A 23,526-nucleotide genomic window follows, 5' to 3' on the forward strand; every position below is an offset into this window, starting at 1 on the left:
AGCGAGGCAGAACTCACAGCACTGACGGCAGCGGATGAGTTTGCCAACCGCATCTTCAGAGAACTGAGAGGGGGGGGAGCAGGCAAAAGACTTTGCAGAACGCAGGGGGCTGCTTTTCTACAAGGGTGCACTGTACCTGCCCACCACCCAGCTCAGACGTACGGTCCTCAAGCAGATGCACGACAACCCAACGGCGGGTCATTTTGGGAGGGATAAAACCACTCACCTAGTCATGAGACACTTCTGGTGGCCAGGGGTGCGGGAGGATGTGAGGGATTATGTAAGGGGCTGTGACACCTGCCAGCGGGCAAAGGTGGTCAGAGCGCCACCAGCAGGTTTGCTGGAGCCCTTAGCCACACCGCACAGGCCGTGGGAAGTAGTGTCCATGGACTTCATCACAGACCTGCCCTCATCCAGGGGCAAGACCGCAGTGTTGGTGGTGGTGGACCTCATGTCCAAAATGTGCCACTTTATACCGTGTGCCAGGGCGGTCTCTGCAGAAGAGACAGCCAAACTGTTTGTGGATCACGTATTCAGACTGCATGGATTACCTTTAAGGGTTATTTCGGATCGTGGCCGCCAATTTGTTTCCAGGTTCTGGCGGCGGCTCATGAACCTCCTGCAGGTGGAGGTCAGCTTGTCGACGGCTAGACACCCGCAGACCAATGGACAGGCGGAGAGGGTCAACGCCATTCTGCAGCAGTACCTGAGATGCTACGTCAGCCAGCGGCAAACGGACTGGGTGGATCGCCTGCCACTGGCAGAATTTGCCTACAACAATGCGGTGCACGTCTCCACAGGGGTGTCGCCCTTTAAGGCCAATTACGGGCGTGACCTCAGATCTTTCCCAGAGAGGGAGGGGGAGGAGGAGGAGGAGGGCCCACAGGCTGAGGATTGGGCAGAGGAACTGGAGACGGTGCACCAGCAGCTCAGAGAACACTTGGAGAGAGCCAAGGAAGCGTACAAGAAGGGGGCAGATCGCCACAGGCGACCGGGGGAGGTCATTAGGGTGGGGGACAAAGTGTGGTTGTCCTCGGAGGGCCTTCCCATCAGAGGGCGATGCAAAAAGCTGGCGCCCAGAAGGTTGGGCCCCTTCACGGTCACGCAACAGGTCAACCCGGTGGCATACAGGCTGGCACTGCCAGAGGACATGAGGGTGCACCCTGTGTTTCATAGATCGCTGCTGTCGCCGTACAGGGAAAGCAGCAGGCTCCGAGACAGCGAACAAACCCCTGAGGGAGGGGGGGAGAGGGAAGGCAGGGAGCAACTCAATGAGGCCACGGCCATCCTGGATTCAAGGTGGGGGGTGGGGGGACTGGAGTACCTCATGGCATGGGAGGATGCTCCACCGTCCCAGAATGAATGGGTCCCAGCCACTCAGATACAGGAGGAATTCCTGGTAGAAGAATTTCACGCCCTCTTTCCCCACAGACCCAAGCCCTGGCACATGGAAAGGGAGGGGGAGGGGGAGGAAGCACGGGAGAGCAGTTCACCATGGCGCTGGGAAGCGGAGTTTGAGGAACCAGAGGATGAGGTATGGGTGTCACCGAGATCCACCCAGTCAGAGGAAGGAGCAGATTGGCAGAACATTTTTACCCCCACCAGCTCTGACGCCACGGACTTTTTGGGATTCCCATCCTCCCAGGCGGAAGGGGGGGGCTTGCAGGACTGGGGGGAGGTGTTCACACCAACGGGCTCGGAAAGCACTGAGTTCTTAGGCTTCCAGTCGTCACCGACACCTGGGGGGGACCTGGGGAGGGGTGAAGGAGAGCTTGGGAGGGGGGTGGATGTGAGGGACAGGGGATATCGCGAAGTCCCTCCCCTCCTGAGTTCAAGCCAATCACCGAGCACAGGGGAAAGCAGAGAGAGTTCCGATTCCAGTAGGGAAGCAGGAAGTCGGGTCCGAGGCTCAGGCAAGGTAGAGGAGCCAGGGTCCCAGGCGGGACAGGAAGGGGCGAATAAGGGAGGGAGACCCATCCCCCCAATGCCAGAACTACGCAGAAAGAGGAGGGGAAAGAGGATGGGTCTGCCAAAGCTTTTGTGTTGGAGAAAGACGCGCCAAAAGCCATTAGGAGGTTCTGAAACCGACTGATCACATCACTCCGTGTAAATAGCAATGACTTTAGCACTGTAAATACGCAGCACCAATAAAAGAATAAAATGCAGAGCTGCGTAGCGTCGTTACTCTGAAGTAGTCCGCTCCGGCCACTGTGACAGCAACCATCGGGTTAGAGTTCTATGAAGATTACAGAAGGACAGGGGGGGGTGTCAGACTGTGCCTTGGGCCAAAGGCCTGGCAGAACAGCTCCATCTTGCAGGCTCTGCAGAAAGGTGTCAAGTCCCGCAGGACCAAAATGTTTATTTACTGCATCTTTTACCATCCTGGCAGTTTGAGCTTTATGATTGTTGTTTAGAATCTTAAGAAACATGGCACCAAAGGAGGAGGAGGAAGAAAGAAGACACGCACAAACTCAGGAACCCACTCTTGGGAGCCTCTACATCATCAATGGTCATGCAAGCAGCAGAATTGGGAGGGATTAGGGTTAGAGCAGGCATCCCCAAACTTTGACCCTCCAGATGTTTTGGACTACAGTTCCCATCTTCCCCGACCACTGGTCCTGTTAGCTAGGGAGTTGTAGGCCAAAACATCTGGAGGGCCGCAGTTTGGGGATGCCTGGGTTAGAGTTAGGGTTAGGCTTGCAGGTTTAGTCCCCGTATGGGACAGCTGTGTATTCCTGCACTGTAGGGGGTTGGACTCAATTAGAAGAGCCCCTTCCAACTGTACAATTCTAGGATTCTATTACATCAGGGAGGAGCCAAATGGCCGTTGGACCCATGGAGGGAGCCTTGCTGCCTCAACCCTCCCTCAGACGCACCCCGGTGGCATGGATATTGGTGGAGGCCATCACTCAAGAGTTCAAAGCTTACCAAAGAAGACGCCCAGCACAGTTCTGTTCTCCTGAGAGGGTGATCCAGAGTTCCCTCGTGCCACCACATGGCTGAGTCGCCGTGCACTGGGGACATTTGGCTCCTGGGGGGCCTGGTATACACCGTCCGCATAGCTCGCAGGAAGGAGCCGCGACAACCACGATCCTAGTGGTGAGAAATCAGCCTGTCAGCTTGAGGTAGCCGGCCATGGGCGAGACTTAATTTTTGCAAATTTCTCCAGTGAGGGGGTCTTAAAAATATGTCTTTGGGGGTGAGGAATCTGCAATTATATTTGTGACTGGAGAACATTTAGCTTGGTAAGTCTACGTTAGATGAAGAAGCTCGTACACTGCTTTCGGAAAGCCAAAGAATTTAAATGTTACCTTCTGAAAACGTCAGTAATGCTAAATAATATTAATAATAATAAATAATTATTATATATAATATAACTGCAAGTACTTGGGACAAAGCATTTCTAATTATTTCTATGGAATTTGCAGACATTTTACTTACCAAGCATAACTAAATTATATTAATTTGACCAAATTATCTTTTGAATTCCTAAAGTGATGTTACACCCTTTTAGCACCCCTCATTTTTGGAAACTGAAAGGTGATAAATTCAACACACCCTATTGAGGTAGGGTGTGTCTTAAAGGTAAAGGGACCCCTGACTGTTAGGGTCCAGTCGCGGATGACTCTGGGGTTGCAGCACTCATCTCGCTTTACAGGCCAAGGGAGCCAGCGTACAGCTTCTGGGTCATGTGGCCAGCATGACTAAGCTGCTTTCTGGTGAACCAGAGCAGCGGACGGAAATGCTGTTTACCTTCCTGATGGAGTGGTACCTATTTATCTACTTGCACTTGGATGTGCTTTTGAACTGCTAGGTGGGCAGGAGCAGGGACCAAGCAACGGGAGCTGACCCCGTCGCAGGGATTCGAACTGCCGACCTTCTGATTGGCAAGCCCTAGGCTCTGTGGTTTAACCCACAGCGCCACCCACGTCCCTAGGGTGTGTCTTAGGTGATGTGCAATGTATGTCCTGAGAAAGAAGGCGGCTGGACCCTTTCTGAAAGTGAATCCGTAACTGAGACTGGGATTCTGCTCCTTTAAGACATGCTTGTATGCATTGGTGACAGGCCCGGTGCGTCCATTTAGGCGGACTAGGCCATTGCCTAGGGCGCCAAAATGGAGGGGGCACTGCCGAGCTTGCCCCGGAATACCCCCGCGCCACCGCCGCCTGCCCGCTCGCCGAGCTCACAGCGTCCCCTCCACAGGCAGGAGGAGCGCAAGCCAAAAGGAGAGCTCAGCGCCCTCCCGCCTATGGAGGGGACGCCGAGAGCGACGCAGGGGCATCAGCGGCGTGCGTGCGTCATGACGCATGCGCGCCCGGGGGCGCCAGAAGGTATTTTTGCTTAGGGCGCAAAAAGCCCTAGCACCGCGCCTGATTGGTGAGCCTGCTTCCCCAAGCTCTGATGCACGTATGTGCTGCTGTGAACAGCTGGGAGGAAAAAAGCTGTGAAATGCACAAGGTGGAGGAACACAACTTCCCTGCTCTTTAAGGCAGCATTGTGAACCCTTACCCAGGGTACCTCAGGGATCGCAAGGGCTCTTATATATCCCACCTCAACCCATTGCATGCAGTGCTGTTTCCAGTCCACCAAAAACAACACCCTTTGACTCGCTGTTTGCTGTAGCCAAATTTAATGATATGATTAATTCTTTTATTGATGTATTCCACACCATTTATTTCAACAGGAGTGTGGTGGAAACGTCATCAATAAGCGTGGTGCCGGTGGCGGGGAACAAGTGTGAATTTAGGACTGCGAGGGGGAATGAAAAAACGAATGCCGATCGCCTGCGATTTTCCATTCCTGTTTGCAGATAGACGTGTGAACTGGCAGTGGCACAGTACCATTTCGCAGATTTTGCCAGTGCCCCCAGTACGCATGGACCCAATGCTTGGCATCAGAAATGGCATTTGCAACAGCACTGGAGGCCTGAAAACCTCAGGGATGCTCTCACCTGCTGAGTTGTGCCTGTGGTACATGAGGTTGTTGTACCAGCCGTCATAACGCTGAATTTCCCAGTGGATATTCTCTTGGGTGCCTGAGAGTAAAGCACACATGAAGGAAATGAAGTTATTGGATGCAGAGCCAGTTTTTCATGAAAAATCAGGGCTGATTAGGGCGTCGGCATATTGGAAGATACTCAAATTTTCGTATGTGGTGAACTGGCAGTGTCTCTTCATGGTGGCCGTAACTGGCAGGACTCTGTAACAGCCCCTTCTGGTTCAAAATATATGTATCATACACCGGGAGAGGTACTTTGGATATAATATACAACTTACAGCATGGGAGAAGCTATGGAACTGGGATTTGAAGTTTACAGCATTTTATACATTGAAAGAAAATTATATGAAAATGATGTCTCGTTGGTATTTAAGTCCTAGTAAACTAGCTAAAATGTACAAAACAAGGTCAAATACATGCTGGAAAGGAAAAAGAAGGCAACTTTTATCATATGTGGTAGACATGTAAGGTAGTACAAGAATTCTGGGAGATGATATATAATAAACTGAAATAAATGTTCAAAATAACCTTTTCTAAAAAAAAACCCAAAGGAATTCTAGGTGCCGAAATTCCAACGGATCAGAAAAGACTATTTATGTTCGCAACCACTGCTGCTCAGATGTTACTAGTCCACAGATTGAAAGAAGACATTGTCCCTACCACAGAAGAATGGCATATTAAGTGGATGGATTATGCCGAATCAGCAAAAATGACTGGAAGAATCAGAAATCAGCAAGACCAAAATTTAAAAAGAAATGGGGAAAATATATAATTTACCTTAAAAACCATTGTAAACAATTAAAATTATTAGTAGGATTGGAATTACACTTGTAGTCTAATGTTGAATTTTGGGTATAATGGAGAGTTAAAATATTTGTGTTTTTTTAATAATGATTTTTATTGATTTTATAAACACAAAAGAGATAAACAAAAGATCAACAACAACTTAAAAAGCAATAGAACACATGAGAGTTAAAAGATTTGGATTAATAGACAAGATGCAGGAGGAAAAGGTTAATATAACGACCCACAAAGGGGCAAGTTAAGGAGATTCTTCGGAATTCTCTTTTTTATGTTGGTTGCTTGATAACTATAAATTTTTAAAATCTGAAAAACTAAATAAATTTTTAAAAAAGAAAAGAAAGCTTATGTATGGCTTAACTAAGCTCATATCAACACCATTCATTTAAACTACTTTTATATTACTATAGGCTGCTGGATTAGTTTGGTGGTCCACTTGGTTCAGCATCCTGTTCTCACAGTGGCTAACAAGATGTCCATGGGACATGGCACCATCTCCTCCTGTGGTTTCCAGCCGCTGGTTTTCAGAAGCATTCTAGAACATAGTCTTCTCCTCCATGAACTGGCCTAGGCTGTCCAAGTTGGTGACCATCATTGCCACTTGTAGGAATCAATTCCATAGCTTAACTATATTATGCCATGTGAAGAAGTCTTTTCTTTTGCCTCTCCTGAGCCTTCCAGCACTCTGCTTCACTGGACATCACATGGATTCTCATATTATGAAAGAGGGAGTAAAACTTACCTATCGGCTCCCTCTTCACCATGCATAATTTTATAGACTTCTATCATGTCACTTCTAACTTGCCATTCCTCTCTGAACTGAAAAGCCCAAAATATTGTAACCTTTTCTCACGGGGTTAGAATCATGACTCTTTGGAATTCTGGGATCATTATTCTTTGGAATTCTGGGAACTGTACTTTGTTAATGATCTCCTTACAACTTTCGGTATTCCTGACATGCTCCATTTCCCATGACTCTTAAGTGTACATCTTATATTCCAGTGGAATGGAAATCATTTGATAGCTATGGGCACAATGACTAAGAAAATGGAAGACTTGGCCACATTGTCTGTTTGAGAAAGCACCAAAAACAAGATCACTGTTTGGATCTAGTCTGTAGCAAAGTCTACATGTGAGCCCCAAGACTCACAATACCATCCTAACAAGAGTTAGTAAAAAGGTAAAGGTAAAGGACCCCTGACAGTTAAGTCCAGTCGCAGATGACTCTGGGGTTGCAGCGCTCATCTCGCTTTACTGGCTGTTTGTCCGCAGTCAGTTTTTCAGGGTCACGTGGCCAGCATGACTAAGCCACTTCTGGCAAAACCAGAGCAGCGCCAGAAACCAGGGACCCAGCAACAGGAGCTCACCCCGTCGCGGGGATTTGAACCGGCGACCTTCCGATCGGAAAGCCCTAGGCTCAGTGGTTTAGACCACAGCGCCACCCGCGTTGCTCTAACAAGAGTTATATCCTGCTAAATCAACAAAAACCTCTAAGCAGTTTCCATAAAACAATGTGAAATACACTTAAGAAAATATAGATAAAATCAAACATTAAAAACAAGCAGACATAAAATGTCTCACAATAGAGAAAAAGTTTTAAAACAAAACAGACATAATAAAATTGCACTTCTGGGTAGGCTTGCCTTCAACAAAAAAAGTTTTTATCAGTCAAGTAACGGCTCTAAGAGGAAATCCATTTTAGGAAAACCAATTGTTAACTCCACAGGGGAAAGTTGGAGAGACTTACCGGTCAAGTGCCATAAACTTGCCAGGACAAACCAAAGCAAAATAAAGGTTTTAGTTCCAGTCATTAGATCAGTCCACATTTCTTTGGGGGACTTTTTCCCTGAAAGACAAAAAAATAAAAAGTAGTTGCATCTTACAGTCCTGGAAAGCCTGAATACACATATTTCCATTTTGTGGTGCAGCGGTTAAAGTGTTGGACTAGGACCTTGGAGACTGGGGTTCAAATTCCCACTTAGCCTCATTGGAGCCCTGCCTCTCAGACTAACCTACCTCACAGGGTTTTTGTGGGGACTAAACAATGAGAGGGGAAACTTTGAGTTCCTTGCAGAAAAAAAGTGGGATATAAATGCAACATATAAACATATAAAATGACCCAGGTGGAACCTCAACAGCCCACAAAGTGAGGGATGCTTCCCTCTGGAAACAAACAATGCCAGAGACAGAGACATTAATTTTAGATCTAGACATTTCAACTAATCCCTTTTCTCGTGCAGCTGTTGTATAAATAAGTGTCTGTGGTCCAGATTCACAGACTGTTTTTCGCACTGATCCCCTGCACTGCAGATACATTACAAATACCTAAAACCTGCCCCCCCCCCCCGGAAAGAATCCAATTCCTTTATCTGGTTTAAATTCAGAAACATTCTATAAAACTTCTAATTTGCACATTTATTTGGGTGGAAACATCATTACAGTACTTGTTGGAAAGAAAGGAAACACGAGTCATTCAAGATGGGCAACGGAAGCCAAATGCTACGGGGGTGGAAAGATAAGCCCCACACTTGGACTTGGCCCACTGCTCCCTTTGACAAACACTAACCATGCAATTCCACTTTTTCTTCCTTCAATCACGAGGGCTAGTTACCTTAAACCTGGGTTCTTACTCATGCAAAGCACATGCTCTGATATATTTTTTCACACTCAGTACATATTACACATGTTCAAGTGATAACCATTTTTAATTGTGTTATTAAAAAGAGCACCATCTATGAGTTTTAGAAGACAGACTGCAGATACTCTTTTCTATAAATAATTTTTTATTTTTCCATACTTTCACAACACTCTCCACAATACAAAACAAAACCTTTCTGCTCTGCCGAGCTTTCAACCTCCCTCCCTCCCTCCCTTCAACAGGTATTTTATATCATCTCCAATCACGCAATTCAAATATTAACTGCATCTTTCCCATACCTCCTATGCAGCAGAAATGATGCAAATTTAAGATCTCTTTTGAAAGGATCTGTCAGGGTTGATGTGACTACTCTTGAGTAACGACCTTCCACATGCTTGTCTTTCAGACGTTTTTATTGGTGCACATTATTTACAGTGTAACGGACTGCTCATAACATGTCTACCCGCTTGAGTCAGATTCCTGCACTACCCCCCTTTGCGTTCGGGACCAGCATAAAAGCCTCGGAAATGAGAAGCGCCTCCCTTTCCTCCTCCTCCTCCTTAATTCCGGCGTCGGGGGGACGGGTCTTCTGTCTGACCTATTCCTGTCCACTTTCTCCGCCTCCCTCTCTTCCTGCCTATGGAGCAGGGGCTTTTGGATGTTGCCAGAGCCCTGGCACTCCCTCTCCGTTTCCTGACACCCCCCTTCAGACCCCTCGCTCTCATGACTGCTGGGAGACGGGCTGCTTCTGATGAGGGGGGAGGGTTCTCTATAATCCCTCCCCCTTACAGGATCCTAAGCCAATATCGAATGCAGTCAATGCAAATATGCCTCTACAAATAATTATAGCTACACAGGAGGTTTCCTCCTATAATTAACCATGAATACGAATGAGAGCAGGTGTGACTGCTACCACACAGTGTGGTGAGCCTAACGCTTCTTCTGGGTGCAATTATCTGCAATCATGAATTTGTGCCCACAAAGTTTCTGAGAATGCTTTAGAGTTCCACTTGGGGGAGGGGGAGATGATATGTCTGGAAGTAGTCTGATCCTTCTCTTGACAGTTAAAAAAAAGGTTTTTGGGGGGGGGGGAAGGCGGAGCAATTCAAGAGTTTTGGAAGAGAACTGCCATAGAAGAAATGAGATGTAGCCAGTATGGTTTGTTTTTATTACAAAAAAAACAGAACACCACAAGTTTTGTGTTTTGTTATTTACAAGATTTGCTTTTTGTCCCCCATTTAAAAAAATTCAAAGAGCTACATGAACACTTCAGCTGGAGTGGTATCATGGTTGAATGCTGTTTCAAGCTTAAGAGCCCATGCAACTTTCAAAAGTCCTCTTTAAAAAGTTATCAAAATGAGGCAGAGTGTGTGTCAGAGAAATGAGACAGTGCATCACTTTATTATTATATGGGCATGAGAGTACCTATATTGGAGTAGCTACTAAGTGGGTTAAACCACAGAGCCTAGGGCTTGCGATCAGAAAGTCGGCGGTTCGAATCCCTGCGACGGGGTAAGCTCCCGCTGCTCGGTCGCAGCTCCTGCCCACCTAGCAGTTCGAAAGCACCTCAAAGTGCAAGTAGATAAATAGGTACCGCTCTGGCGGGAAGGTAAACAGTGTCTCTGTGCGCTGCTCTGGTTTGCCAGAAAGCGGTTTAGTCATGCTGGCCACGACCCGGAAGCTGTACGCTGGCTCCCACTGCCAGTAAAGCAAGATGAGCGCCACAACCCCAGAGTTGTCCATGATTGGACCTAATTTTCAGGGGTACCTTTATCTTTACCGTTAAGCCCCAGCCCAGAGGCCAGATCAAGCCCCACCTTTGGTGGCTACAACAGCAAAATCACAGTTTTAAAACTGAAACAGACATACATAACCTTGGGGCTCTGTCAAGCTCAGCATCCTTAACAGAATGTAATATGCCCCCTCACCAGACTGATCATTGGATGAGTTTAAATTTCCCATTTTTAAACCTAGACCCCTGTACAGATGGGCAAAAAATTCAAATGGGCAAAAAATTCGCTTGTAAAGGCCAAATCTATTTAATTCATACTTTCCAAAACAATGTGAGAATCCAAAACACAGCTGCCCTTTGAAATTCGCAGTTTCCTGACCAGCCCTTGTGGTAAACAGAGGTTTAGCTCCATCTGGAGACAATTTTTCATAATAGCAGCCTTGAACAGCCTTGGGATCTCTGGCAATATAAAAGTAGAGACTTTGTATAACTTCCAATAAGCCTCATTATCCTGCCATCAATGTGTTAAGCCTTATGGGATCTCCAAAAAGGCACCACAGGTGCTCATAAAGGCTTTCACTCTCCTTCCTTGGAGGTTTTTAAGCAGTGGTTGGGACGGCCATCCGTCATGGATGCTTTCGTTGAGATTACTGTATTGCATGGGGTTGGACTAGATGACCCATGGGGTCCCTTCCAGCTCTGTGATTCTATGACTTAACTGGGTTGTTGAGTGATTAGTCAGGTGGTTGGCAAGAGGAAGGTGGGAGAAAGAGATAGGGGTGGTGGACGGAGGGAATGCAGAAAGGAGAAAAACCAGTCTCTCTCCAAGCAGGAAGAAGGAGAGAGAGAGAGATGAAAATCTGGGGCTTTCCCATATCCATTCTGCAAAAGGGAAGAGCAGGTTATTTGCAGTCTGTTGCGGCAATATTTGCAGGGTTGGGGCGGAAGGGATGCTGAGATTTACTGGTCAAGTTTAGAAGCCTTGGGCAATCATCTCCTTGCCAATTTCAAGGTCCAAACTACAAGGAAACAGGCGATAATATTTACTTACGCAGGTACACTGCACGGTATCTTGACCGATGAGGAAGAGCTGTGACAGTAAAAGGAGTGGGAGCTGATAGCGGCACTATGACACCTGTCCTAACACTGGCTCAAAAAGAAGGAGGAGATAAAAGTTACTAGCCCACAAATGCAATCCAGAATTGTCACTAGCCCAGAGACTAGCCAACTTCCCCAAAGGTACTTTCCAGTATACAAAATCTGAATTGTTTGTGAGAATTCCCCCAAGTTAGCTAGAAAGCAGTGATTTACCCCATTCATTCACTCACTCACTCACTCACTCATTCATTCATTCATTCATTCATTCATAAGGTCTATAAAAAGTTTTTCTCCTAATTATACTGCAAGAGAAACTCACCGGTCATTATTACCTTTCTCAAAGGGATGCTCCTAGGCTTACTTTTTGCATGCCATTAAATCAATGGGGTGGATAACCCCTCCCAAGTACGGCTCAGCACCACTGCAGCATATGCCTTGTAGTGGCTTTCCCCCTCTTGTCTTCTTAGAAGAGATGCCAGCAGAAGCACATTGTGGGAGGGCAAGTTTGATATTATGCCAAAGCCAGGCGATTGGGAAGACCTCCTGGACCCAACACTCCTATGCCACTTGTGCTTCCCATGCCATAAGGATGGCAGCAAATGAGCAACATGAACGGTCGAAGGTGCACTGCTGCCATAGAGACATCAGCCCTTAGTTGTTCTGTGCCAAGAGTGAGGAACCTTTGACTAACTGCCCCCCCTTGTTGTTGAATCACAAGTCCCATCAGCCCTAGCAAGCATGGCCAATGGGCAGGGATGATGGGAGTTGTAGTTCAGCAACAATGGATATACCACTGGTTCCCCACACTCCTCAGCACCCAAATGGGCACCCCACACAGGCTTTGATATGGGGTTCCTTTCAGCTGCTTTTAAATGTTCAAAGGGTTGCTCAGCCAAAAGGCTTGATTGTGGCTTCCCATTTCTGTAGTGCAGGGATGGGCGAACTTGTGGCTTTCCATATATTGTTGGACCACAACTCCTGCCAGCCCCAGCCAGCATGGCAAATGGGCACAGAGTATAGAAGTCAGGAATCCATCCTTACTACTACTACTACTACTACTACTAATAATAATAATAATAATAATATATTCATATTCCGCCCATCCAGCTGGATTTCCCCAGTCACTCTGGGCAGCTGCCAACAGATTAAAAACAGAATAAAACATCACACATTAAAAACTTCCCTAAAAACGTCTACTGTCTTCTCTGGGAACCCAGTTTGCTGGTCAACTTCAAAACTGCAACATGAATGCCTGCACTTTCTAGATTTGCATCTGTGTGCTTTCTTTTGCAAGACAAACTGATTTCTGCCCTGCTCCAGTGAATACTGCAGCATGAACGGTTTTGCTTTTTCTAGCATCCTTGGCCACTGTAACTTTTCCACTCCACCAGTAAGGATGCTTTAGCCACCCCCTAAGTCTCCTTTTGTTTGCCTTCCTAGACTTCTTCTGACTCTGGATCAGGGTGGGGAGCCTCTGGTCCTTGGTCCAAATGTGGCCCTCCAGGCCTCTCTGCTTGGTCACCAGGACTCTTCCAAGCCACATCCTCTCTCTCCCCACGCCACATACCCCTTCTCTCTGGCCCTGCTTTGCACACTCCTCAAGCATGTTTTTTGTTTTTTGTCTGCCTGAATGTGTTCTTGCTTTCAGACAATGTTTCTTGCTTGGCTGGATGGAGAATGGAGAACAGTGTGACAGTACAGAGAAACGAGCCAGTTATACAAAGCTAAAGTTTCTATTAATTACTCTAACCACTTTCATCTGTGGGCCCCAGAAAGTTCCCCAGAAAATAATGTGGCCCTCAGGCTGAGAAAGTTCTTCATTTCTGCTCTGGGCAAATATATACTGGGACTATATTATGTTTTTGGCTGCCAGAGTCAGTAAATGTCCTGACATCTATCCACCTTGCATTTAAACCTCTTTTAACCTCTTTTTAAAAAGGTTATATTTATGCTCAAAGCAAGAGGAACCTCAAACAAAATATTACAGCGTAGACTGCTCCTGTTCAGGATTCCAGCCAGCCAGCCATGCCCTCTTCCAAAGTACTCCATTATATTGCTCGCCCCCCTTGTTTTTTGTTCCCTCCATTCTACCTGCCCCCACCAAAAAGGATGTTTTGTATGTCCGCTACTTCCCTCTTGTGCAAGCATGGATGTGCTGATTTGGCTACATAAAGGTTGTAGCCAATGCACTTTTACTCAGAGTAGAACCACTGAAAATAATGGACCTATATTAGTCATGCCCGTTAATTTCAATGTGTCTGTTCCTAGTAGGAGTAATATTGGCAACTCTAAGAATCCTCACTCAGAGAATGAGCTTCCTATTAGTATATAGGATTCTATACCAATGAGCTCCACATACTCTGAAAAGGGTCTTTGGGTCCAGTGGCTTCCACTGACTATAACCTCTTGGGTCCCATCTGAACTATACATTTAATGCAGGACCACAGCACTTTAAACATACACGATCCCCCCTCCCAAAGAATCCTGGTAACTGTAGTTAGATAAGTCTCCTAAAAATTCTCAGCACCCTTAACAAACTACAGTTCCCGGGATTAATGGGCAAAGCCATGGCTGCTTAAAGTGGTATGATCCTGCTTAAAATTTATAGTGCAGATGGGGCCTTCCTTGCTCTAAATTCAAGAAAAGCATTTACTTTGAAGGTAGACCTTAACATACTCCTGCCTGCATAGATGCACTTCCTATTACTCCTCTAAGACTTGCAAATACAGTACTATGGCGACAAAACATTAAGAGTTCCGTGATAGCAGAAGACAAGCAGTTCCATCTGTTTCACGTCAAGGAACTCTGTTGCAAAAAAAGAAGCAGCTTTTGCTACTGGCAACACACCCTTTATTCACAACTCTTCACAAAAGAATCTGAAAGGGTGTAGATAGATAGATAGAAACACACACACACACACACACACACACACACACACACAAGCAACCATATTTGTGTTGAATAAATATGTTTTGAAATAACCAACAGGTGCGTGAGTCATTCTAAGGTGTGTGTACATTTGCAAGTGTTGAAACAAAAATCCCAGAAATTCAGGACATTCCTTCTAAGTTATTGCACCTGATTGGCAAATGCAGTTAGAGGCACAAATATCCATTTAGAAGGGGGGGGGGTCGGTGTTGGATCCTGGGTTTAGAAAAACACCGGCCTTCTGCTTTCACCCGGAGTGGAACCTCTTGCTTAAGGCAAATATCTCCTTACAGCATTCCAAATACAATGCACTCAAAGACAGCATTGTGTGTACTTACAAGTGTATCATCAAGTAAGTGGAAAGAACTAGCAAAGCTGGATGTCTGGAAGACAACATCCATCACAACTTGCCAGAAGACCTCATGGGCTACCTCACCTTGGGTACCACTCAAGAGTTCCAGCAGGCAAGCAAGCTCAGGCAAGAACATAAGAATAGCCTGCTGGAACAGACCAATGGCCCATTAGTCCAGCATCCTGTTCTCACAGTGGCCAATCAGATGCCCCAATGGAAAACCAGCAAGCACAGCATGAGCACAAGAGCCCTCTCCCCTCCTGTGGTTTCAAGCAACTGGTACCTAGAAGCATTGCTGCTTGCAATTATGGAGGTACAGTACACCATAGCATACAATGTTGCATACAACATTGGAAGGCAGAGCACAATGATCTATGGCTAGTAGCCATGGATACCCCTCTCCTCCATCAAGCTGGTGGCTATCACTGGGAACTGCAGGAGAAAGTCCCATAGCTTAACTATGTGCTGCATGAAGTGCTTTCTTTTACCTGTCCGAAATCTTCCAAAATTCACCTTCATTGGATGCCACAATTTCTAGCATTATGAGAGAGGGGGGGACTTTTCTCTATCCACTTTCTCCATGCCATGCATAAGGTTATCAATTTTCATCATGTTACCTGTTACTCGCCTTTTATCTAATTTTCTGTTTGAGCTGAGGAGACCAGAAATGTACACAGTACTCCAAGTACGGTCACACCATAGATTTGTATAACGGCATAATGACATTAGCAGCTTTATTTTCAATTCCTTTCCTAATGATCCCTAGCATGGAATTTGTGGGGGGGTTTTATGGCCATTGGGTCGATATCTTCACTGAGCTATCTACTATGACCCCAAGGTCTTCCTCCTGGTATATCATCTCCAGTTCAGACTCCAAGAGCATATATGTGAAATTAGGGGGGTTTTTTTGCTCCAACACGCATCACGTACACTTTTTTTGCATTGAATTGCATTTGCCATTTTACCACCCCTTTACTCAGTTTGGAGAGGTCTTTGGAGATCTTCACAATCTCTTTTTGCTTTAACAACTCTGAACAATTTAGTGTCATCTGCAAACTTGGCCACCTCACTGCTCACTCCTAACTCCATATCATTTATGAACAAGTTCGAAAGCACAGGTCCCAATACCGATTCCTGGGGGGCTCCACTTTCTACTTCTCTCCATTCAGAGAATTGTCCATTTATTGCCACTCTTTGCTTTCTGCAAGCTAACCAATTCCTGATCCACAAGAGAAACTCTCCTCTTATTCCTTGACTGCTAAGCTTACTCTTTGGCAAGGTACTTTGTCAAAAGCTTTTTGAAAGTCCAAGTACACTAGGATCACTTCTATCTAACGGTACATGCTTGTTGACACTCTGAAAGAATTGTAATAGGTTCAGGAGATAGGACTTTCCTTTGCAGAAGCCATGCTGGCTCTGCTTCAGTAGGGCTTGTTCTTCCATGTGTTTGGTTATTTTATTTTTACAATACTTTCACTAGTAAAACTCCAAAAGGTCATTTTGTATCTCATGCAATCTGGAATTTCCACCAAGTGACTGTCTGACAAATATTCATACCTGTTCCTGGGTCCCTAACGAGGAATGTATCCATGCTGCAGCCACGTTTGTCACATTCACACTTAAAAAATCCTCAGCTGCTCTCCTCAACATGCTTACCAATCTCACTGATCTCACTGGGATTTTATGTCTAGGGCATGGTACATGGAAAGCTGCCTTATTCTAAGTAAGACCACCTGCCCATCTGACTCAATATTGTCTTACACTGGCTGGCAGTGGTTATTCTTCTTCTTTAAATAAATTCTATTAGACTTTATAAAGAGAGATACAAAACTTAATACCAAACATCTTTTTCTAATCCAACATTAAATAAAATAAAAAACACAGAGGAAAAGAAAAAGGGAAGGAGGAGGAAAAAAAGAAAAGAAGAAATGAGGGAGAAAACAAGAGAAGATAGAAGAGAACTTAAAAGAGAATAGGGAATATAAAATACAGAAATAAAAGAACTTCTGATTCTTCATCTGTCGCTATGTATAAACAATAGTCACTTCATCCTCTCCACTCTAACACCCAGTGGTTCAGAACAAGAGCTTTTCTGCAGCCCTACCTTGAAATGACAAGGATCGAAACTGGGGCTATTTGCCTGCAAAGCATATGATTTACCAACCATTACATAGATAGAATATAGGAAGCTGCCTTTTACAGAGTCAGACCATGGCTCCATCTAGCTCATCATTGTCTACATGGTAGCCAGCCTCAAGGGTTTCAGACAGGCTGACCTGGTGATGCCAGGGATTGAATGTGGGACCTTCTGCATGTGACGCATGTGCTCTACCACTGATCTAAGGCCTTCCCACATCAAAAATCCCCCCAAAATTACACTGTAGCAGTCAGGTTGTGCTCCATGCGGGACCAAGCCACTTCAGATTGGCACAAGTTCCAATGTGTCCAGGAATACACCCTCTGTCCTTTACACCCGATGCCTTTGCAGTCAGAAACGGAACCACAACACACGGCACATGTCACGGTTGATCCTGAAATGTGATTGGTACATGAATTCCAAGTCTGAATAAAATAGTACATAGACCAAAGGATGGCATCAGATCGAATAAATATTAAGGGCAGCCAGTGTGATGTCCTCCTGATGCTGGCAGGCATATGCTGACTGGGGCTGATGGGAGTTGTAGTCCTACACTGACTATCCCTAATATGCATGGATGTGCATGTAAACGCAGACACGGTAGAAATTCCAGACTGCATCATATGCAAAAGACCTGTACTGTTATTCTGTCCTCCAGTGGTGAAACTTAGCCATGCTTCTTTTTTCCTTCCAAAGTAACAATGGGTAGGTAGAAGACAATAAAATTGCCTTAGGAGTCAAGAGTCTGCAAGGTCCTCTGTGTGTGCATGCTGGGCGCAGTGCCGGATTTACATATAAGGTAAACAAACTATAGCTTAGGGCCCCACTCTCTTGGCCCCCCCCCCAATTTTTTTTTAAAGAAAAACAACTGGATGTACATTTCCAAAATATAAGATAAAAAACAAATAAAATAAAACCTACATACAGCAACAGTGTTTTGTGTTGTGTAGGCTCCTATGATGTAAGTAATGGGCCCCGCCTGCTAGCCTGCTCCCTAAAACAGGCACAGGCAAACTCCAGCCCTCCACATGTTTTGGGACTACAATTCCCACCATCCCTACCTAAAAGGACCAGTGGTCAGGGATGATGGGAATTGTAGTCCCAAACATCTGGAGGGCCGGAGTTTGCCTATGCTTGCCTGAAAATATCATACATAAAGGGCCCCCATTACCTCCAGCAGCTTAGGGCCTCATCAAACCTAAATCCAGCCCTGGCTGGGCGGGACGATCAAGTGAAGTCCCAGGCGTGACTGAGCCACAGATGTGGAGAAGCAAGCCGGTTTCCCTGAGAAGAAAAGTTCCCAACGCGCACTTCCCACGGCTTCCTTTCTCGGGATCTTTGCCTTCAGGCAACGAAAAAGAGCTATGCATGATCCTCGCGGCAGCCGAGGAGGCGACCTGCCTTCTTTTCCCAGGTGAAAATCTCCTCCTCTCGCTCGCTCGTTCCAACCCTGCTGTTAGCCCCGCGCTCCGGACACGCATTTCGCGGCACACCCTCCCTGTCCTGCCCCCGGCTTCGCCTACCTCACCTGGGCCGCTGCGCCTGCTGCTGCCGTCCTTGCCACCGCCGCTGACGCGTCTCTCGCCCCAGAGTCCGCGCACCTCCGCCACCGCCGCGTCTGTCCGGAATGCCGCCCGTCCCGTCGGAGCCGGACAGAGAGGGAGGGGCCGGGGGCGGGGCCGAGAGCCTCGTTTGCATGACGCCGGCACGCGACCCTCCCGGCCGCTATATAAGAGCGCCGCCCCGCGCTGGACACCCACAGCCCGCTCTGCGCTCAACTTAAACTACGACGCTGAAGCCCCGCCGGTAAGTCTCCCGCGCAGCTCTGCTTACGGCCGCGCGGAAGGGGGCGCTCGCCGCATAGCGCCCCTTTGCCTTTGCCCTTGCCCGACGGGACGGGCCCAAGCAGGGAGGAGGAGGAGAAGGCAAAGACCCTGCAAGTCTCTCCTCCGCGCCGCCACCCCCAGGGTCCCTAGACTGAGGCTCCAAAGGAGACATCTATGCAGAGGTTGGATGGCCACCTGTCATGTGTGAGATTCTAGGAGAAATTCCTGCATTGTAGGGGGTTGTACTAGGTGACCCTCGGGTTTCCCCTCCAACTCTTTGATTCTGTAAGGCGGAGCAAATCCATCCCTTTGAACCGCTTTTCATGCTCAACTCCCTCAAGCCTCGCGCTGGCAATAGACGCGAGTGTCCCTGGGGCGTGCACAGGATGTGCAAGATGTTTAGTGTTCATGGATGCCCGCCGTCCTTCACCAGAGGGTTTGAGCCCCCGTGGGATCTAATGCAGGGAGATTCCAAAGGTGGCAGCCAGACCCCGTTCTCAAAAGTGAATTTGACTCCAAACGGGGCGCGGTGGGGGAGGGGGGAATTCCCGTCGAGCCATATGTTGGAAATAGAAGGCTTTGTCTCTGAGCGTGCGCAGAGCGCTCCCCCCTTTTTTCTGCCATTAGCAGGGAGCCATAGGGGCAGTGGGTGCCTGTCAGTACGTCACCCGAGTGTTTTTAAGCTCTCCTTTGAAAAACGGTGTTCTGCCGTCGGGGAAGACAGGCGCCTCATACTGTACGTCTGCAGCCCCCCTCCCTTTCTATAAGCCGCTTGCCGGCCCATTTACCGGCGGGCTACCAGGCGCAATGGCTCCCTATTACCTCGAGGGTGGGTGCATAACCCGGGGCTGGGGAGTGTGCTGCGGCGCTCGGGCCCTGCTCGAGGGCTTCCTCTCAGGCGTCTGTTTCGGTCCTGGGAGAACGGGATGCCGGCCTGGCAGAGAGGGAGCTGCCCTTTGGGCTGGCCCAGCAGGGCTTTTCTTGTGTTCTTAAGGCGACCGGCTTTTCTTGAGCGGCTCCCGCCCGTCGAACATTTCCCATCGCCCAACCCTGCAGGGCGCGGTGGGGCGTCGCGCGTTTCGGGCTCTGCCTGGCCCGCGGCACGGAGGACAAACAGCAGCGTCTCTATTCTGCGGTACCGCTGCCCCCCCCCCGCCCCCAGCGATCTGCAGCCTCAGATTTTCCAGACGCAGGTTTGGGTAACGTATGGAGTGTTTTCCCAAGAGGGCGGTGAGGCAAAGGGATGTATACCAAAAGCCGTTGGAATCTCATCAGCGCCTGAGCCTCTGCCGCGCCAAGCAGTCAAGGATGGTGGGAAATGTAGTTCAGCAGTGAAGGCGGGCGCCGCGTTGGCTACCGCTGGGCTAGATGCGGGAAAAATACCACTCCCCGCTTTTAATGCCATTGGTCGCGCGCCCTGGTCGCCAAAATGCCCGTTTCGGCAAGCAGATTTCCTCTTAAGTATTGACTGTTTGCTACCTGCGCTAACTTCAGATTGAGGCTTGGGGGGCAGATGTGCATCACGAAGCAGATGTGAGCGGGAAGGGTTAACTTTCGAGTTGTCATCCGCCAAGGCCCGGTTCTACAGTACAGTGGAACCTCGGTTTATGAACACCTCGGTTTACGAATTTTCGGTTTACAAACTCCGCGGACCCATCTGGAACAGATTAATTCACTTTCCATTACTTTCAATGGGAAAGTTTGCTTCAGTTTATGAACGCTTCAGTTTATGAACAGACTTCTGGAATCAATTACACCCATGCTTCGGGTTAAGTACGCTTCAGGTTGAGTACTCTGCAGACCCGTCTGGAACGGATTAATCCACTTTCCATTACTTTCAATGGGAAAGTTCGCTTCAGTTTGTGAACACTTCCGTTTAAGTACTCCATGGACCGTCTGGACCAGATTAATCCACTTTCCATTACTTTCAATGGGAAAGTTCGCTTCAGTTTATGAACGCTTCAGTTTATGAACAGACTTCCGGAACCAATTGTGTTCGTAAACCGAGGTACCACTGTACTTGCATGTAAATGAGCACACATGCACACAATTTTTTTTGTTAGATACTCACCATACATTTAAAGCTCTCTCCCCCCCCCATAAGAACCCTGGGAACTGTAGTTTATCCCCCAGTTACAGATCCCTGTACCCTTATCAAACTACAGTTCCCAGGATTCTTTGGGAGAAGCTGCACACGTGCTTTAAATGTCCAGCGAGGATGTGGGAGATCTGAGCCCACTCTTCCTACAGCGATCTCACGGTGGCCTCTTTCATCACTACAACAACCCTGTGAGGTAGGCGAAACCAAGTGGCAGTGACTGGCCTCAGGCCAGTGGCTGTCATAGCTGGGTGGAGACTTGAAACTGATTTCCCCAGTTCTAGCCCAACTATCACCCCAAACTAGCTCTCAAAATTACAGTGGCTGCCATGTGTCCTGTATATTATTGTGTGCTTCAAGACTAGGGTGGTCAGGTGACATTGGGTTTTTCTTTATCTTTTTTAGCATTTTGGGGGGGCGCTATATGATGTGGCACACAATTACACATACACATACACCTTTCCAGCTCCTTTCCCCATAATTTTCCTTATTTCAAAGTCTGCGGTCCTAATCTGACTCTTACAACTCCAGGCGCTTCCCAGACCCAGGCTTCCTCTCCAAAAGCATGGGAAGATGATCAAAAACTTTATAGGTTGCTGGGGAAACAGACAGTGATGGAGCTAAAACCTGTTATTGCTCCGCAAACATTTCTCAGCCGATTTGAAGGGCCACCCAACCTTTTGCCATGGGGCGGATGGGAGTTATTAGCAGGGCTGGGGGGTGGGGACAGTAGCCATGCCTTTTTCTTTGTCCATGACTGATGGGCGTGACCTCTGTTTTCTTTGGTTGGCTGGCCATCTGCCCAGGCAGCCTGTTGAAGTTTGCATTTTTCAGCTAACCTACCTTGCAGGGCTGTTAAGTTTTTGTTTGGGGGTTGTTGTTTTTTTAAAAAAATGTATTTATTGGCATTTTCAACATAAGATTTCGTTCACATCATCATATTCATCATAATATCCTATATAAAAAAACGTAAGAAAAAAAACAGAAAAAGAAAAAAAAGAAAATTACAAAAAAGAAAAAACAATAAGCAAAAAATCAATATTATAATAAAAACTCTGTCATAGCATTGACTTCCCCGTTCATCCCTTCCCGAGTCTAATTTTATCCCATATTGGCAATTTTCATGATTAAATGGTTCCAAGACCATCAATTTAAATCTTACAATAATACCTTATATAAAATTCTTTGGATCGCATAATATACTTCTTATTCCTCTAATTATTCCCTTTAGCCTCTTAATTTTCACTAAAAATATTCTAACTTACACACACTATTAATTCTAGCATCTCACCATTTATCAAATTTAATTTTAAGTCCCCTCTCCTCGACCAGATGACATTCTCCCGGATGTTTCCACCAGCTCCAGTGTACAGTCCATTTTCATGCTGTTTGATCCATGCCTTGATTACATCTAAATCTCAACCCACTCCGTCTCTCGACCACTCCAGCCCAGCTTCCTCTCTCCAACAGCCCCTTTTCCAATCCCGCTCCAGTTTTCTCTTTTTCTTGTCTCCCCATTTAACGTATCTTTCGCCTGGTTCTTGCCTCCCTTCTCTCACTAAGGAGGTTCGAATCCAGGCCACCTCTTTCTTCATTGACACAGCTTGGATGTTTGTTTTTTGGTTTTTTTAAGGGAGACACACCTCAAGCTCTTTGGAGTAAAGATGGCATGAGAGTTAAACAAACACTTGCCCTCTTCTGCAAAATCTCTCCAAGTCGCGTCATATTGCTACAAAGTTTGTGCGCCACCCTCCAAACTCTGCCAATCCATCGCAGGATTCCAGGCACTCCCCCCGGGTTGTGTTTCCGTTGGAAAACTGAGGCACAGCAGTGCCTTTAAGAAATGTAGTCAGAGCCGGCTCTAGGTAGACCCCCGGTGGCACAGGGCAGCACGGCGCTGGCCCGCCAGGAGGGCGCCGCGAGCTGCGCCCGCCCGCTGGCCGGCCGGTCCGCCGGTTCGACAACCACGCTGCGCCCACCCGCCCGCCCACCGCGCTGGGAAACGGGGGGGGGCGCCGGAGTGATCCGTCGCTCCACGGCGCCAGGGGCGCTTAAGACGGCCCTGAATGTAGTTATTGTGCACATATTTATATGTATACCTGGGTCTACTACGGAGAGAGTTTGGAGTATTACAGTACATCTCAAAAGGGGCTTGTTCCCCAAAGCAGTGCAGCATCTGAGTCCAAGGCATCCTGCATTCCATTCCATCTCTGTGCCTCTGTCCCAGCCTGCCAAGATGATCCTCCTTGCACGGCCTCTTCCTGGAATTTGGCCCACTTTCGTTCTTCCCAAGAACCGCTGCTCCAAGCTGCTCCTCCCTCTGTCTTGCTCCCCTTCTCCAGACCTACTTTTTAAGTTGAACACATTTTTTTCTGTGTCACATCACCACCCTTGCTCCCATCACCTTGGCAACCTCTTCCCCTCGCCAAGCCTGCTTGCTTGGTTGATGGTTTCCTCTGATGGGTTAAGAACTTGCTTCTAGCACCTTTTGTCTTCTATCTTAGAATCATAGAGTTGGAAGAGACCACAAGGGCCATCCAGTCCAACCCCCTGCCAAGCAGGAAACACCATCAAAGCATTCTTGACGTATGCCTGTCAAGCCTCTGCTTAAAGACCTCCAAAGAAGGAGACTCCACCACACTCCTTGGCAGCAAATTCTACTGTCGAACATCTTCCCAGGCATCTTCCCTTCAGTACTCCAAATATTATCTAATTCTATGATGTATTATTTTCTAACATTCACTAACTCCGGCAGTTATGGGTGCCCTTTGCACATCAAACTCTCTTATCCCAGATTTGCAACAGTATTTTAGATGGGCCAAATTAGCCCACTAGAGACATAAAGGGTATCGGCGCATGGGTCCAAAGGCACACGAGGCCTCGGCAGGTCTGGATCTGGGCAGCTTTTGACTCACCTT

The 23,526-nt window shown here is 47.3% G+C and overlaps 1 protein-coding gene across 1 annotated transcript in view; it reads right to left on the bottom strand.

The window, feature by feature from the left end:
• Positions 1 to 7,692, bottom strand: part of DUOX2 (dual oxidase 2) — a 60,113-nt gene extending 52,421 nt beyond the window's left edge. The window contains exons 1-3 of the mRNA XM_060282514.1: positions 7,547 to 7,692; positions 4,952 to 5,035; positions 2,929 to 3,093 (exon numbers count right to left, since the gene is read on the bottom strand). Coding sequence (XP_060138497.1) covers positions 2,929 to 3,093; positions 4,952 to 5,035; positions 7,547 to 7,625 — 328 coding nt within the window. The 5' untranslated portion in view covers positions 7,626 to 7,692. The remainder of the gene's footprint in view (positions 1 to 2,928; positions 3,094 to 4,951; positions 5,036 to 7,546) is intronic.
• Positions 7,693 to 23,526: the final 15,834 nt, after the last annotated feature.

This window comes from Zootoca vivipara, chromosome 14, assembly GCF_963506605.1.
Source record: "Zootoca vivipara chromosome 14, rZooViv1.1, whole genome shotgun sequence".
Classification (NCBI taxonomy): Eukaryota; Metazoa; Chordata; class Lepidosauria; order Squamata; family Lacertidae; genus Zootoca; species Zootoca vivipara.